Below are 13,837 nucleotides of genomic sequence, written 5' to 3'. Positions count from 1 at the left end.
ATCCATTCTCTGTTGTCAGGATATCAGCAGTTCAGTTCACAGGGATCAGCAGCGGTAGCTCAGTCTACTCCCAAATCATTCATAAATCAGCAACGGTAATCGATGCAGAGAAACAGCGAGGCTTTGCCAAGCTGCCCGAGGCTTTGCCAAGCTGCCTGAGGCTTTGCCAAGCTGCCCAAGGCTTTGGAAGTGGCAAGAAGTCTCCAGACACCACCAGAACTTCTTTGGTGTGTTTTTCTCTATCAAGTCACAACAAAAGTTGATCAGCAAAGAAGGCCAGGCAAACCAATCCCACACAGCATATTCAGCAAAGACCAGCAAAGAGTGGCAGGTGAACCAATCCTACACAGTGATGTTCACTGCCTGTTGGGTTGTAGTTATCCTTTCCCAAACATTACCTGTTCTCTCAAGCATCTACTCTAGCGAAATATCAAATGCCCTTTTTCCAGGCTGCTTCCAGAAAAACACCACGTCTTTTCTCAGAAAAACGTCCTCCCACATGTCTGCTTCAGCAAAACCATCCTCTCATAAGGCAGTTTCCAGAAAAAAATCACAGACACAACTGTCTCCAAAGAAACTAGAAGTTTCCACTTCAGTGCTGTAAAACATGTAAACTACAGAGAAATCTCAGAATATGTAGTGTTCAAGGGAAAAGTCAATGTGGTATAAAGCTACATCCAAAATGGTAAAACTTAAAGTCATATGGTGCTGCATGCCTCTAATAGATGCGTAAGCGGTACTGTTGTGGAAGCCAGTGTGAGGGTAAGGGCACCATGCTTTAGATTGGAATTCTTTCCAGGTTCAGAAAGGGGCAGCGAGGTAGGAAAGGGCTCAGTGGACTTCAGCTTATTAGTAACACAGTCTGAGAGTTTATTTCTCTGCATATATTGTGTAATATTTGGATTTAATAAAATTGGGTAGTGAGTACGTTGGTATTTGTTGTATTAAACCTCTGCTTTTCTCAATGTTGGAAATATTTGGTAGAAAAAGCATGCAAAATTTAAGAACAGTAAAATAATCTCTAAGCTCTCTATGAATAAGTGAAGTGAACACTGCTTTTGTATGCTTTGATTGGGCTTTGGGCTTTTTTCATTGCATTATTCTTTTAAATATGTGTTTACTCTTAGGAATATGCTTTCCTAATTTATTTTTCACTGTTAATTGGAAGTCCTTATATTTTTAACCTTCTTTTAAAGTTATCTGCTAATAGAATGGAATTTCAGTATTGTGATTTCTCTAATGACATGTGATTGTACCATATGAATATCTAAAACTACTAGCATTTTGTCTTTAAAGTTTTTATAAAATTAGTTTAGGCTGACAGCTTATTTATGAGTTATACAACCTTAATACTTTGCTAAATTAAGATGGTATTTTTAGTTTTCGGTCTTTTCAAAACTATATTGAACTTTTTCCAAGAATTGGTCTGAAGAGGAATGGTGGGAAATAAGTAATGTATTCTAGTCCAGCAATTAGGAACCTGGTTTGGGAGCTAGAGAGTTGCTCAGCAATGAAGAGCATCTGGTGCTCCCCACAGTGATCACAGCTGTGTAACTCCAGTCTCAGGGACTCCAACACCTCATTAACCTCTGCACTACCATCATGCCTCTGCTGTACACGCATATTTTCAGGCACACACACATACACGTACATTTTTTAAAGTCTTAGTTTTGATTATACATTATCTTGAAAAATCATTTGGGAATGTGTGCAACAGGATAGCAGTGTCAAGACTGCAAATGGCTGAGTTCTTTCATTGCTTATTGTTACAAGGGAAATTTAAGGTCATTTATAAAAGATTTGGCATTATCTGCACAAGGTAGGGCTGGCAGCTCGGAATTGGTAGGGGTGCTTGACTGCCCCCCTCCTGAGGAGGGAGAGAGATTTCTTCAGCGGCTATGCTCCAACAACCCTGAAATGAAACTCATTGGGCTAACACAATTATGGACATAAAGGAAAACTAGATAGGAAGAAGAAGGTCTGTAGGAGTTGGGGGACAGTAAGAGAGTGCAAATGGTGTGTGAATATGATCAACTGCATTATCTGTGTAGCAAAATGTTACCATGCAACCCATTGTTATGTATAATTAATGGATGCTAATAAACATGCCAAGAGATAAATCATGATAACAGGCAATGTTTTAAGGACTGTAGGTTAAGTTTGTAGTATCCTGAGAGAAAAACTGTAAATATATTACTACTGGGAATTTATAGTATAGAAAGCATACGTTGTGGTATAAGAAAAAGTCTTATGTTCTCTTTTTTCTACAGACAAGCAATCATCTTCTTGGACCAAAGCCATTTCCACTGGACAGATTATTAGCAATATTGTATAGTATAGTGGACAGCAGAGTGGCTCCAACAGCAAATATCTTTTCCCAGGTAGGCCTCATGCTGGGTTCTTTCCTATCATTTCCAGTCAGTTCTTCAGGTAGTGTGGAAGTCTGCGTCGAGATTTTCACTCAACAAAGTTAATATTTTAATTATACAATGAATATTGTTCTTAGTAAATACAGTTGGCCCTTCTTAGAGCTAGGTTTGGAATTCATGAACTCAACCTAGTATAGTCAGAAAAAGGTGATGACTTCCTTCTGTGCTGAGCATACACAGGCCATTCCTTGTTATTATTTAATACAGATGTAAATATAGTATAACAACTTATATAGCGCTTAGATTAAATTATGCTTTATAAGTGATAGATGATTTAAAGTTACTGAAGATGAGGTCATTGTATGAAAATCTCTGCTGTCTTATACATGGATCTTATGCATCTTCACCTTTGGCACCTGTATCAAAAATGCCAAACACAGATGCTTAGGGAGTAATCACAGAGTTAATAAATGATAACAAAATCAATTTAATGTTTCTCATTCATTTTCTTTTTTTCAGTAAAGTTATTTTAGAAAATTATTGCTGATTAAACAAATAGCTTAATGATTAAATTGATGAATTAAAATATATAAGCATAATTGAATAGAAGCATCTTTTAAATGTGTAGGAAAATGATCTATAATGTTTTTATTTCTCATAAATATACTTTTCTGGTTGGAGTGCTATTACTATCGTTTGGTCTGTTTTGCAGCAGAATAGCTAAATTCTGAGCATTTCACTAGATGGCAGCATAAGCTCAGAAGTAGAAAATGAGTATTTTGGTTTGGGGATTTTGTTTTTAAAATAGTTCATTCACCTTTAAAGAAAATTCTGTTAAGTATAGTCATGCTAGAATTCTTAAATGTTTCAGAAAGAGTTGGTGTGTATTATAAATAGAAGAGGCAAAGTGATATAAATGACATCCCTTAGAATACAGTCATGTCAGATGCAGTGAGCAGTTTGTATTAGGGATATATTTTATGGCTGCTAATATGTAAGTAGTTAAACTTACATAATAATTATTTCACTATAAATTTGATCTCAGGATAGATGTCAGATTTTGTAACATGTGATGATAGCTTTTAATTCATTAAACACTTAAAGTACCAAAAATAGATTGTAGTCTCAAGATTCTTGTCAATGGATCTAGATCATTGTCTTTATAACATAGGACTTTGTATGTACATCTATAGAAAGTTAGTGTGTACACAGAGTCTGCAGTTGAAGGAAGGTATTCTAGTCAGTTGTTAGGCTGTATAAACAATTATCAGGTGCTGAAAGTTTTAAAAACTTAATTCAGTTTTAATCTTGTTTTAAAAAGTTTTTTTTTTTTTTTAAACTTGCTCTTTTTGAAGTTACGGTCATTATTTAGTCAAGCATAGACTTGACTAGTACATTTCTGCTTGATTCTTTTGTTGAGACAGGATTTTGTCATGTTGCCCCTACTGTATTTACAATCCTTTTGCCTTTCCCTTCTGAGTTCTGGATCCCTAAGTTTGCAGCACATGTCCAGCCTTTATTAGTTAGTAACTTTCTACATACAACATACATGTGTTTTATTTGTTTCTGCTACTAAAGTAACTGAAATGGGTATCAAGTGCTGTTTCCTTTAAACAAATTCAGCTTAGATAGACGAGAAGAAAAAGACGACTTCCAGGCAGGAAAAAGCAGCATTACAGTGTGTGAGGCTGTGGTTCTTAGATGCCCCCAAATTACCTTTTTGAGAACTAAACAAGGATGCTTTTTAAAAACTTTCCTTTGGGAGTTTGCAATTTAATTGGGGGAGGGATGAGGGGAGAATACATAAAAATAATATTAAAGGGCTGGAAAGGAACGTGAGAGAGGCCGGAGAGCTCGGGGGAGGCTACAAGCAGAAAAGAGTTATTTCTGCATTGTAAGAAAGATGTGGCAGTAAGGTAAAGGAATGGTGGAGCTTGACTGGAAAGCATGAGCAGAGTACTTTTGTTCTTTCGTATTTCTAATAAACTTAAACAATAATTGTGCAAAAAGGAAAGACAATGCAATCAGTTGACATTTGGGTACATTCCAGAGAACTGCAGGGGGCAGGACCAAATTTAGGGATCTAAGCAAGGAAACCCTTGTCAGTGGTTGCTGTTCTAGGAGCTTGGTTGGCACTGGGTCTGGCAGTGTGGTAACTGTAGTCTCTGTAGCCGCCATTGCAACACTACTGCTACTGTTCCTAGAGTCACCCCGCCACACAGCACACCTGTGCCTCCTCCTCCTATACCGTGCCCTGAGTTACCAGGGCATCTTCTGTGTTTAGAAATAGACTCAGCAGTTTTACTCTCTAAGGAAAAATAAAAAATTACATACAGTGAGAGGTTTCTGATGCAGAGATTTACCGAGTGTTCTGGGTCTTGACTATAATGAACAGTGCGACCAGTGTCACTGATCCTTGTGTATACATTACTGGTACTAACGTAGTTAGAACAGCTTGGCTCAGAGTGTGTCGTTATCTGGTAATTTGTGGCAGTGAAATTGTTGATCTTTTGTTACCTCTTCTCTTAACATTTCATATTTATAGTGTTTCAGATATTGAAAGCATATAAATGAATATGCATATATATTTATTTATAAAATCTTTTTGGAATTTGGTCATTCCAATTATTAGGATATAAAAGGTAGTAAAACCTAAGAGGATAAATATGCCTAGGCCTAAGGATTTGACCTTTGCTTCTACTTGGTCAGTAAATTATCCAAGAAAAGAAAAAGCATGCAATGTGTTCAAGAACAAAGTCTGGTCGTGAGACAGGAAGGAGCGTGTGTCACTCCCCTTTACCTTTGCTCAGCAGTGACTGTCAGTGCCAGTTATGTTTGCTGCTTTCTCCTTTTATTCATCAGCCAATGCTCTTGCCTCCAGAAGCACAATTTAAAATTAACACACATCAATAACATTTGTATTGGACGGTCTTTTTTGATATGGACACTAGATGGCAGTGTTGTTGTATTGTAGCTTTAAGTTTCTGTAAAAACCAGCTTTAATTTAACATTGTCCCTGGTATTTAAAAAGAAAGTGACTTTGAAAATTTTCCACATTTGGTTTGTTTGAATGAAAGCAGAATCATTTATAGTATACACATTCAAAGTTAGCACAAAGAAAATTTTATTTCATTTGAATCACTTCTGTATTAAAACTATAAAAATAACATGTTAAGGAAGATTTAAGGTTTTGGGATCTGAATATAATTCTTGACAGTAACACTAATCATTGTAGTGAGTATACTTTATAATGCGTTCATGTCTAGGTGAGTAGAGGGAGCAGCAGCACATTGAACATTTTAAATTGTATGGATGTTCAGATTTACTGTATTTTGAAAACATTTCGTGTGTTTTAGACTCATGGATGTTAGTCACACCTAATCTTTATCCTTATGCACCTTTTAGTCATTCTTATGCATCTTTTTTAAAGTTCTCATTAAGGTAAGTACAGCATTCCTTCCCATTGCGTGGGTGGTGCGGCTGACAGAGATGGACCCTGCCACCTTACTCTTGTTCTCCTTGGTTCCACGCGTGGAACACATGTGCCATGCCCCCACACCGCATCCATGCAGCACCCGTGGAACACATGTGCCATGCCCCCACACCGCATCCATGCAGCACCCGTGGAATACATGTGCCACGCCCCCACACCACATCCATGCAGCACCCGTGGAACACATGTGCCACGCCCCCACACCGCATCCATGCAGCACCCGTGGAACACATGTGCCACGCCCCCACACCACATCCATGCAGCAACTGGGGACACCTTATGGGCGTTGCCTTCCCATTTTTAATTTGATCAGGCAGGACCTTTAAAGGCCCTCTTCAAAGATAAAATATCAAGTATTTTCTCCACAAGCATATTAAATCTACGTTATGATTTTTCTGTGTGTTTTTTTTCTTCTCCCTTGTTTGATGAAAAATTATTAACTTGTTGGGAGAATGTGGAACATTTGTTTTTAAAGCAGGAACACAAGTGCAGTTCTTTCCAGCGTCAGGTATTACTCACTTTAAAATAGCAAGCTGCATTGCTCTGCTCTTCTCCCACAGGATGGCACTGCTAGGTTATTTCTAAAACCATCCTCACCAAGTCGTAAAGGTGATTCTGAAAAGAAAAGATGTGATTTTTTAAGAAGTGAAAACATTGAACTGTACATGTTTACATAAACATTAATCTTATTTTATTCATTTTTGAAAAATAAATTTAAGATAATTTATTGTGATTTTGTACATATAATTATTTAACATGGCAGTTATAAAGATGTGCTAAGAATTAATATCAAGAAGCAGGTGAGAGGTAAGGAAACAATAAAACCTTTTAAAATGATTTCATTCAGCATGCCAGCTGGCAGGTATATTTTCAATTATATGCAGTTTCTGGGTGATTTCATGTTGAGTTGTACATAATTTAATAAAAACATTCAGAATTTCCTGTAGATTTATTTTTATTTATGTAAGCATTTTTATTTCTTAAAATAGATGTTCCTGCTTTCTGTTTTTATTTAACATTATCCTATGTATTGGGATATATTTGCATTTATTTGCTATACTACTGTTTTGGACTAAAAGCTTAATCTCTTCTCCCAAAGGTTTGATTAATTGTATTTAAACTTAGATTTCTGCTCATCCGACTTAGTAGCTCAGAGCACAGAATGGCGCCTTGCGTGTTACTGGCAGAGCATCAGGCAGGCGCTCTGTCTTTTGTTTGCCATAACTGAAGGAAGACTTCTTTGCTGCTACAAGAGCTGACATGATATTTTACTAAATCAGAAGTTCTGACATTTTACTTCAAATGCACATACATATGCATTGTATTTGTTTTAAGATTTTTTTAAAAAGTGTTTTTCCTGTCCTGAAGCATATAAAATTTAATTAGATTTCCAAGTTAATACCTCTTCCTACTTATAATTGAATTTTTTTGTTCGCTTAAAATTTTACCTAATAGATATTTGTGTCTGCTCCACTTCAAACACTGTATGGATGCAGAGGATAAAAGAGGAACCAGCTGTGTCGGTAGCTCTCTCACCCTTGCTTCTCTTTATAATGTCTGTAGAGACATTTGTATTTATTCTGAGAACAGAGCAGTGCTGAAGACTATAGCACCCAAACACTCAAAATCAGCCCTGCCTGTTTACGTACTGGGTGAATTTAAATTTAGAGGTTTCCCTGATTTCTTCGTCCCTGATACTTGATGACTTAGAAAATGAAGTCTCATGGAGTGATTGGTCTGTTCAGTCTTCCCTAACATGCCTGAGTGTGGTGTTTGGGGCAGCGATAGTCTGACAGTTGTGTTACAACCAAGACTTGTTAATTAATGCTCAAATACATTTAATTGTGTCATCGAACAGTTTCAGTTGATATTTGGAACTTTTAAATTATATATAATAAATTATAGACTAGAGAAATATAAACAGTCTGCTTTACATGATTTAGTACGCATTGGATAGCTTTCCTTAGAAAGCTATATTACTGTTTCAGAGCTTAGAATGAAAATTAGATTCTTAACCTCATTGAACATATTTCAGTATCTTTAATCTTTTACCAAAAGCACTTTAACCAAATGATTGATTTTTATAAGTAGTTTACTTTTCCTGAAAAATTAAATTAATTTACATATTATATAGTGGTTCTTGGAATATTTTTATAAAAAGTAATTCTATTTAGTAAATCCTAGTCAGGCAACACTAGAAATAGTATATTAAAAGATTGCCTAATACATACATTGATATATGAAATATAACCTTGTACATACAAAAGATAACATTCTAAAATCTTGCTGTCAGATGTTCATATAAACTGTTTTGAGTCAGAGCATTATCTTTTTAGACTTAAAACTTGGTGTCATAAGCGGAGAACATCTTTAAAAGTAGTTGTGTTGATACTTCTGTGAAAGTGAGGTGGAGAGTGCTCTATTTCTCTGCTTCACTCAAGTGCTTAAGCTCTTCAGGTGAATTTATGTGAGTCACAGAAAAGTAGCTAAATGCTCACTCGTCCTAATCTTACTGTGCCTTTCCCCAGCCACAGCAGAGATGTGTGTGGCATCCACCCCACATAGGGTAGCAGAGGCGCTTACCTAATGCCCACTTTACTGATGAAGAATTAGATCAGCAGAGATGCTGTTTGAAAGAGGCTGGCCCTTCTCTAGCAGCTAAGAGCCCCACCCTGAGGAGGCTCAGCTTCCACGGTGCAGCAGATGAGATTCCCAACTCTCCTTCTACCCCTGGTGTGGGCATATTCCTGTTGTACCACCCACCACTGCGTAGGCTCCTTACCCCAGAAGGCTGTACTAAAGCAGGATGTGGATATCTCTTGATTGGAAATGGTGAAGTTGATGTATGGTTTTTCACTAGCTGCACTGTTGTAAGGAATGCTAATATTGTTCATTACCATTATGCTACTGGCACAGGATAAAATGCATATCTAAGATCCATACTATTGCTAGAGTGACTAAATAGGCAAATATATACATTAGAACTAGATTGTTTCTAAAAAGAAAAAGGAGTTTGAATTAGGGGAAGAAATGATTAGGGATAATCTCCATTACAGAAATATATGCTACATTTTCAAATACTTATAAATACATGATAGAGTAATTAGTGCTCCTCATGCCAGTTTCCCATGATATTTTAGTATACAGCTCATTCATTGGAGTTCTTTCTTTGGAGGAGATTGGACACAACAGGCATCCATAGTCTTACCACACAAGCACATTCATAGACAGACTGCTCCTCCCATCCATAGACATAGTACTGCTGCTTTCCCCTGGATAGAAAATTCGGGTTCTTGGACCCAAGTCACTTTTAGAACCTAGTTGCTCTCTCTCTCTCAGCTTCAGACACGCAGCATGTTGGTAAACAGTTGAATTCTTAGAATGGTCGTAAACAAGCCCTGATTGTTCAGAACAAGAAAGAGCTTAGCCAGAACTGTCCCACATACCCCTGGTGTCAGATGCTGCTTAACTGGTGAGTATGTGTGGACTCTGTATTGATGTCCCTTCTTCCCAAGTTCCATCCACATTAATGACTGAATTTGAAATGATCTGAACATCCCAAATATATCTTACCCTGGTATGATAAATCTTGACCATTCCTTAGTTTCCATGGCATTTCTTCTGTCCAGTCTGACCCCATATTGGCATTTGTTTCTTCTCCACCCCATTCACAATAAGCCTTTTCCTCTCTGATGTCATTACGTTTCTTTGTCTTTGTCTTGCTGTCGTACAGTATTCTGTCACTGTTGAGTTCGTTTATACTTCATGGTCTGTCCCCTTCATGGCATGTCTCAGAAAGTGCATACTTTGTCCCATTTGCTCATAGGTCCATCTCTACTTTAGAATCATTAACATGTGTCCACTCTTGACCTTGGCGGAGCATGCACACCTAAGTGCTTCCATTTACTGTGTATTGTCCTCCAGCTTTCCTGAATGTGTAGACTTTTCCATATACAGTGTCCCTAAATGAATGGCTTCCATTCTCCGTATGTATAGTTAGGACCTTCCCAGCTATTAAAGCTTACCAACCACTTCCAGGGATTAGAGGCATTTCTTTTAGATTTCTTTTAGTTCTCTCTCTCTCTCTCTCTCTCTCTTTCTCTCTCTCTCTCTCTCTCTTTCTCTCTCTCTCTCTCTCTCTCACACACACACACACATACACACACACACACACACACAAATTGCATACCATTTTTTGGCCGTACCATTATCTGACCATGTTCCTCCTGGAGGGTAAAAATAAAAAAGCTGTGGCAGTTTTAAACTGAACTGCTCTCTTTCTAGTGCTTCATTTACCTTGCACGTGTGTGTGTGTGTGTGTGTGCACATGCATATGTGTTTCCCTGTGTGTGTATGTGTTAAAAATCTAAGATGAGCAGTTAACTTACGCTACAAACCATCCCAACCTTAGATACTAACCAATTATGACACTTGCTGAGTTGTGGGGAGTTCACACACTGATACTTCATATATTAAGTTTATTTAAATAATATGTTTTGGATCATAAAGGTTTTTCAGAACAATTAGAATGTAGGGTATTTCATAAATCAGTTGACCTATATACCATCCTATAAAGGTATAAAAATAATGAGCCTGTTAAAAATTAATTACAGTTGTAAATTGATTTCCTTTTGTTGGCAGAAAGAACAGTTTATTAGCGCAAGAACAGGTTCACACTGTTTTTACATTAAGCATTTCCAGCTGACGCTTATTAGTGACTGCCTCTCAGATTAAGAAAGAAGCCCTCCCTGTGGTACATGGACTCCTATTGTTAAGATATAAATAACCAGCTCTCCTCCTTCCGGGATGAGAACAAAGAACACAATAACACAGCAAAGATGAACTAAGCAAGTGTTGCATGGCCCCATTTAATACATACAACAGAGATATTATATATAGAGAGAGGTTTTTACTTTTTAAATTTTCTTTGTGAATATATGAGAAGCTAAAGGAAAAAGGTTATATACTTCGTGTCTTAATATTAAATATTTTACTTTTAGTCAATACGTATTTCAGCATATTTATGGAATATAATGTGATAATTCAATGTGTGCAGTATACAATCATGACACCAGGGCAGTAAGCATCTGTTTGCTTACATACTGACCACTTATTTGTGTTCCAGACCTGTGTATATGTCTCCTCTAGTTCATTATAAAGTCCCTAATGAAATGTCCATTCTAGGGAGGATGAGGGAGAAGAAGAGAAAAGCAGACTGAAAATGTTTGTAGTAAATCCCCAGGATGGCATGTATGCTGCTTTCTTTTGCATTGGACGTAGGCATCAAGCAATTGAGATGTACGAGTCGGCCTTGGGTGGCTGACTGGGAACTAAAGATGCCCAGCATCTGTTATGATGTGCTTTCTACGGTCTCCATGTCCTGTGAGCCAGCTCAAACTTTACTTTTTAAAGATGTATTGATTGTGTGTGTATGCATGCTGGTGTGCATAGTGAGACCAGAAGAGCAAACTGGGTCCTGTAACTGGAGTTACAAGCTGTGCACCTCCCTCCCAGTGTGCTTCCTGGAGTGGGACCCCAGCTCCTCTTAGAAGAGTAGCAAGTGTCTTAACCTCCAAGCAGTCTCCTCAGAATTTTCTTTTTCTTTTCTTTTTATTTTGCAAAAATAATTTGTAATTCTACACTAGAAAGTTTCCTATTAATATACTTAAAATTTAAGTGGTCTTTATAGCTCAAAGTAAAAACCAAACTTTTGCCATTTTGAAGAATAAAAATAAAAGGTAAAAATTGGGGGTAAACACTCATATTGGGGTTGTACTATAATCCTCCTATAGTATTAAAAAAATAATGTTTTTGTAGCTCCAGACTCTGACAGAGTTGTGAAAGCAATGCATGGAGTGGTTGACTAAAAGCCCTACTTGAGGGCAAGCTTCAAAACCATAACCAATTGTGTTCCTTTAAGTGGAAGATCTTACATACTTAAAAACCTACTCCAGTTCTACATCACTATCAGAATGATGGCCCTCCTTCACTTTCCCACCTAAGGCCGTATTGTACTGAATGTTTTAAAAATCCTGATAAATACTGTCCCGACATGCTTTAATTTTCAGAGATTGTCGTACCTTCTAGCATTTATATTTTCTTCATTCAGCATTCTTCCTGGATAATTTACACATTCCCCTACAGTTGTAAACAGTGATCCAGACCTTGTCTTCACTAACTCCCCCAGCAAGGACATTTTACACAAGCTCCAGCTAAAAGCATCCCAGCCAGGAAGTTGGCATTGATGTAGTCTGCTCATCTTATTCTAAGTGCCCCACTTCACATAGACCCGTTTGCTATGTGATTGGAGTTGTTTTATGGGTGAGCAGCAAGGCCCGCTAAGTTTAAAATGTTTGTTTGATTTGGGTACTAAGGCTAGAACCCTGGGAGACTACTACCAAGCTGCTCCTCCCTTCATCTACTCATCCTTATATACATCTCTACATTTGGTCATAGGAAACGTTTTCTCCTCTGTAGGTTTGCATATTCATTACCACAGTTAAGGTACGAACCATTTGCATCCTTAGAAGGATGTACCTATTTTCCGTTGACAGCTCTACCCTTAAACACCCCCTTCCTTCCCAGTCTGTGGTAGCCGAGCTTCCATGTAGCCGTTTGGGCTCATGTGCAGGTGTGTGTACCTTTGTGTAGATGTGGCAGGTGTCCATGCCACAAGTTGGTGTTGGGTGGCTTCTCTGTCCTGCTGCCTTAGCTTCTGAGGCATGATCTTTTACTATTTAATAGACTAGCTGGGGATCAGACTCTAGACTCTGTAGAGTGGAGAAGATTGCAGCTGCATAGGGACCCCTGTCTTTACACTCCCCAGAGCTGTGCTTGCAGCGGCATATTGCCATACCAGCCTTTTGTGTGGGTGCTAGGGAAGCCTTACCACCTCTCAGGTCCCTCATGCTTGTTAAACAAGCACTTTGCCCACTGACCAGTCTCCCCAGCCCCTTTCTTTGTTTTTATTGCTTATCGCTCTGTGATGTAACTGTACCAGTTTTTAAACATTAACCCATTTGACATATACATTCTTTCAAGTACTTTAGTTTGGAGGTAGTTGATAGAGGTTTTTGGTTTGACTTTTGTAAATGAATCTACTCTGAAATTTGGTCTATAGATTTTTATATGAAGCTGTTCTCTTGCAATCAAATAGCATTGGCCTTAAATATACGATGCTGTTACAATTTCTAATCAAATATTAGACACAGGATGTGTTGCATTTTTCTACCTGCTTGCTTTCTATTCTTCCTCTTTGTGATGCTTGCTGCTCTTTTTATACTAGAGTTTGAAGAATCTTCTTTAGCTGTTCTTTGCCAGTGGCAAATTCTCTAATTTTCTCTTGTTTAAGAATGTCCATTTCCACTTCATTTGCAAATGATAGCTTTGCCAGACACACACACTTCTCAGTTCATTTTCACAGCACTGCCTTCTGTCCATGGGGAGAATAAGGCTGGCCATGAGTATGGTGTTGCTGGCTCACACACTGCAGGGCTAAGCCTGGCGTACTCTATTGGTACACAAACAATTTCCGAGTTTTTACCTCTGTGTTGTTCCTCAGGGCCTGGCATCCTGCACTAGCCATAGTCCTCGCCCTTTCCCTGACCTCCTTGGTTGACTCTTTTTTTTTTCTTTTTTTTATTAGATTTTGTTTTTAATCTACATTTCAAATCCCTCCCCCCCCCCCTGCTCACCAACCTACCCCCTCCCGCTTCCTGGCCCTGGCATTCCCCTACACTGGGGCATAGAGCCTTCACAGGACCACAGGCCTCTCCTCCCATGGATGACCAACTAAGCCATCCTCTGCTACATATACAGCAGGACCCCTGAGTCCCACCATGGGTACACTTCAGTTGGTGGCTTAGTCCCTGGGAGCTCTGGGGGTACTGGTTAGTTCATATTGTTGTTCCTCCTATGTGGCTGCAAACCCCTTCAGCTCCTTGGGTCCTTTCTCTAGCTCCTTCATTGGGGACCC

At 38.3% G+C, this 13,837-nt stretch overlaps 1 protein-coding gene across 2 annotated transcripts in view; it reads left to right on the top strand.

Annotated features, from left to right (window-relative positions):
* Orc5 (origin recognition complex subunit 5) overlaps nt 1-13,837 on the top strand; it is a 59,326-nt gene that overhangs the window by 28,904 nt on the left and 16,585 nt on the right. For both annotated transcript variants that reach the window (XM_031380096.1, XM_031380097.1), the window contains exon 12: nt 2,271-2,381. In XM_031380096.1, the coding sequence (XP_031235956.1) occupies nt 2,271-2,381 (111 nt within the window). The remainder of the gene's footprint in view (nt 1-2,270; nt 2,382-13,837) is intronic.

This window comes from Mastomys coucha, unplaced genomic scaffold (assembly GCF_008632895.1).
Source record: "Mastomys coucha isolate ucsf_1 unplaced genomic scaffold, UCSF_Mcou_1 pScaffold19, whole genome shotgun sequence".
NCBI classification, from domain to species: Eukaryota; Metazoa; Chordata; class Mammalia; order Rodentia; family Muridae; genus Mastomys; species Mastomys coucha.
This window is presented reverse-complemented; position numbering and strand designations above follow the sequence as displayed.